The following is a 3,614-nucleotide window of genomic DNA, read 5'->3' as shown; positions in this document are numbered from 1 at the left end:
CCTCCCCCCCCACCTTTTTTTTCTCTTTTCCTTAAAGCTCCTTTTCCCTTCCCCCAGAGCTTCTTTCCCACCCCTCCCCAACACATCTTTTCCCCCTACCACTCCTTCCTTTCCCCAGTGCTCATTCTGTGATATTTATTTATTTATTTTTATTTATTTCCCTAATGCTCCTTCTTTCCCCCAGGCTCCTTCCGCGTTCTGCGCCTGCTGGGGGCTGGAGTCCGAGGAGACGTCAAGTGCCCTGGGAGGGGACAGGGTGGAGTTGCTGGCCCAGAGCCCTTCTGCCCGGGGGAGGACGAGGACGGAGCCCTGGGCTCATCCAGCCGGAGCAGAGGACGCTCCCGCTGCCGAGGAGGGGACGGTCGGGAAGGGGACGCTGTCGGAGCCACGGCTGCTTTGCGAGAGGACACGGCCATAGGGGATCTTTTTCCTGCCGCTTCTCTGCACCAGAGCTCTACATGGGAAGCAGCTGGCCATGGATAAGCTGTACCTCGTGGGGAGCAACTTATGGACGAGCAACAGCTCACTGGGGAACGGCAGCCTGGTGCTGGAGAACCAGACGTCCAAGAGGAACAGCACCACCGACCCCCTGAAGAGGAACGAGGACATGGCCAAGGTGGAGGTGACAGTGCTCTGCCTCATCCTGTTCCTGGCGCTGAGCGGCAATCTCTGCGTGCTGCTGGCCATCCACACCACCCGGCAGAAGCACTCCCGCATGTACTTCTTCATGAAGCACTTGAGCATTGCTGACCTGGTGGTGGCCGTCTTCCAGGTGCTGCCCCAGCTCATCTGGGACATCACCTTCAGGTTCTACGGGCCGGACTTCCTCTGCCGCCTCATCAAGTACTTGCAGGTGGTGGGGATGTTCGCTTCCACCTATATGCTCCTGCTCATGTCCTTGGACCGCTGCTTGGCCATCTGTCAGCCGCTGAGGTCTCTGCACAGGAGAGCTGACCGCGTCTCCGTCCTCCTCACCTGGCTGCTGTGCCTGCTGGTCAGCATCCCTCAGATCCACATATTTTCCCTGCGGGATGTGGGTAATGGGGTCTATGACTGCTGGGCAGACTTTATCCAGCCCTGGGGCCCCAAAGCCTACGTGACGTGGATCACCCTCATGGTGTACATCATCCCCGTGCTGATGCTGAGTGTCTGCTACGGCCTCATYAGTTTCAAAATCTGGCAGAACGTGAAGCTCAAGACGGCTCATGGGCCCAGCACGAGCCTGAGCTCCAGCTCCCGCGGCGGGGCGGCCTTCACCAGGGTGAGCAGCACCCGGCTCATCTCCAAAGCCAAGATCCGGACAGTCAAAATGACCTTCATCATAGTGCTAGCTTTTGTAGTGTGCTGGACTCCCTTCTTCTTCGTGCAGATGTGGTCTGTGTGGGACACAAACGCGCCGCACGAAGGTACGTGCTCTCCTTCCCTGCCCGYGTGTCCGCACGGATCGCCCGGGAGCGCTCCCAAGGATGCTCCTGCTGCCCGCGGCTGGCGGCACACACGGAGGCTGCGCTTGGCAGCCTGATGCTCTGCTCTGAATCCGGAGGGGCCGGGAGGGAGGAAGGAGCCGGGCTTGGAGCTGGGGCCCCGGGGAGGGTCCTGCGTGGTGCAAGGCTGCCCTGGCCCCGCGCTGCCCCGGGCTGCTCTCAGCTGCGTGCTGCCCTCGCGGCGCCGCCGGGCTCCCTGCTGCTCTGCTCCCTGCCCTCGCCTCGGCGCTGCCTGCAGTGCCGCTCGCCAGGACCCTGCGGGTTTGCGGGAAAGGCTCTCCTGGAGGATGGCCTCCGTTTTGCTGTTCTTGGTGCTGGGCACCCGCTGCTCCCGTCGCAGGCTGCAGGCAGCAAGGAGGGTTGCCCTGCTCGGATTCACTCACCCGGGGCTGGACAAGCCCGTGTTGCACCGGGGAAGTGTGAAAGGAAAACTGCCTGGTTTGGAGACGGGAAATGGGGGCCCAGCGTGCGGTGGGGCCGGGCTCCCGAGCACTCGGGCTCCACAGGAGGGCAGCGTCCTGGCTCCGGTCAGCTCCATAGCGAGCACAGCACGCACTGGAGCGCTCCGGCTGATTGCTGCTGGTGCCGGCCGCGGTGTTCGTGCGTGTCGGGCTGCCCTGTGTGCCGGGCTGCTTCACATTGCCCTGTATTCTGGGCTGCCCTGTGTGCTGGGCTGCTTCACACTGCCCTGTGTGCCTGGCTGATCTGTGTGCCAGGCTGCCTTGTGCTGCTCTGTGTGCTGGGCTGCCTTGTGGTGTGTGCCGGRCTGCCCTGTGTGCCAGGCTCCCTTGTGCTGTTCCATGTGCCAGGCTGCCTTGTGGTGCCCGTGTGGATCGGGCTGCTTCACACTGCCCTGTGTGCCGGACTGCCCTGTGTGCCAGGCTGCCTTGCAGTGTCCGTGTGTGCCGCGCTGCCCTGCATGCCGGGCTGCCTCAGGCTGCCCTGTGCCGCCCTGTCTATCAGGTTGCCCCATGTCGTCCTATGTGCCGGGCTGCCCCAGCTGCCTCGCGCTGCCCGTGGCTGCCCCTGCCCTGCGGCCTCTCCAACGAGGGGCTYGGTGGGGAGAGGTGTCACGTCCGCTGGGACCCTGCCCAGGGAGCAGCCTCGCGTGGCGCTGCAGCAGCCGGGCTGGGCGGCTGCAGGGACCGCATGTAGCTGCAGACGGGCTGAGCGGTCCCGGCGTGAGATACAGCCCAGCTCCTGCACTGCTTTCCTGAGGCGGGTGCTCAGCGCAGATGGGTCCCTCCAGGCATCTCCATGTCGGGAATGTGCACGGGGCCTTGGGGCGCGCAGCCTCTCCTGCTGCCTGGCGCAGAGCAGCCCTGGGCCGGCCGTGCGCTGCAGGACGGGTTTCTGRAAGGCTGCTTTGCGGGACGCCCCGGGGCTGCGTGTGGCCGCGGTGCAGCCGCCTCCAGGCCCTGCGGCTGCCCTGCGCTCACGTCCCCGCAGCAGAGCCGGGCTGGGCTGCCCCGGCTGCAGCCACGCGCCGAGTCAGCGACGCCGGCGCCTTGTGAGCGCGTCCCAGCACCAAGCAAGCCAGGCACCACTTAAACCTGAGCTGCGTGTGAGCTGCTGGCAAGCGAACTGGGAAATCAGGGCTCGTTATTTGGCTGCTTTTCTAGATTAAAAGCTTTAAGTGGATTTTTGCATGGACGTTTTCAATAGGAAAGCAGTTTTCTTAAAAAAAAAAAAAAAAAAAGAAAAAGGAAAGAGATGAGACAGACAGAGAGGAGAAGGGCAAACCCAAACACACCTGCTTGCTGCCGCCCGTTGCAGGGGGATGGAGGGGCTGTGGTGTGGTCGGTGGGGCGCCGGGGCCCAGGTGCTAATGCAATGTGCTAACGCGCCGTGCTGTCTCTCGCAGCATCGCCCTTCATCATCGCCATGCTGCTGGCCAGCCTCAACAGCTGCTGCAACCCCTGGATCTACATGCTCTACACCGGGCACCTCTTCCACGACCTGGCGCGCCGCTGCCTCTGCTGCTCCGCGCGCTACCTCAAGGGCCGGCCGGCGTGCGAGCTGCCGGGCAGCCGCCGCAGCAACTCCTCGTCGCTGGCGCTGGGCTGCCGCGGCGCCGCGCCGCACGCTGCACCCTGAGCGCGCTGGACCGGCGCGGGGCGGCCCGTGGGA

At 64.1% G+C, this 3,614-nt stretch overlaps 1 protein-coding gene across 1 annotated transcript in view; it reads left to right on the top strand.

Moving 5' to 3' along the window:
- The first annotated feature begins 475 nt into the window (after nt 1-475).
- Nucleotides 476-3,614, top strand: part of OXTR (oxytocin receptor) — a 7,114-nt gene continuing 3,975 nt past the window's right edge. Inside the window, exons 1-2 of the mRNA XM_026052635.1 lie at nt 476-1,406; nt 3,349-3,567. Of these exons, the coding sequence (XP_025908420.1) occupies nt 476-1,406; nt 3,349-3,567 (1,150 nt within the window). The remainder of the gene's footprint in view (nt 1,407-3,348; nt 3,568-3,614) is intronic.

The sequence above is a fragment of the Nothoprocta perdicaria genome, unplaced genomic scaffold, assembly GCF_003342845.1.
Source record: "Nothoprocta perdicaria isolate Ctin4 unplaced genomic scaffold, notPer1 scaffold_9, whole genome shotgun sequence".
Lineage (NCBI taxonomy): Eukaryota > Metazoa > Chordata > Aves > Tinamiformes > Tinamidae > Nothoprocta > Nothoprocta perdicaria.
Note: the sequence above shows the minus strand (reverse complement) of the source record. Positions and strands in the feature narration are given on the sequence as shown.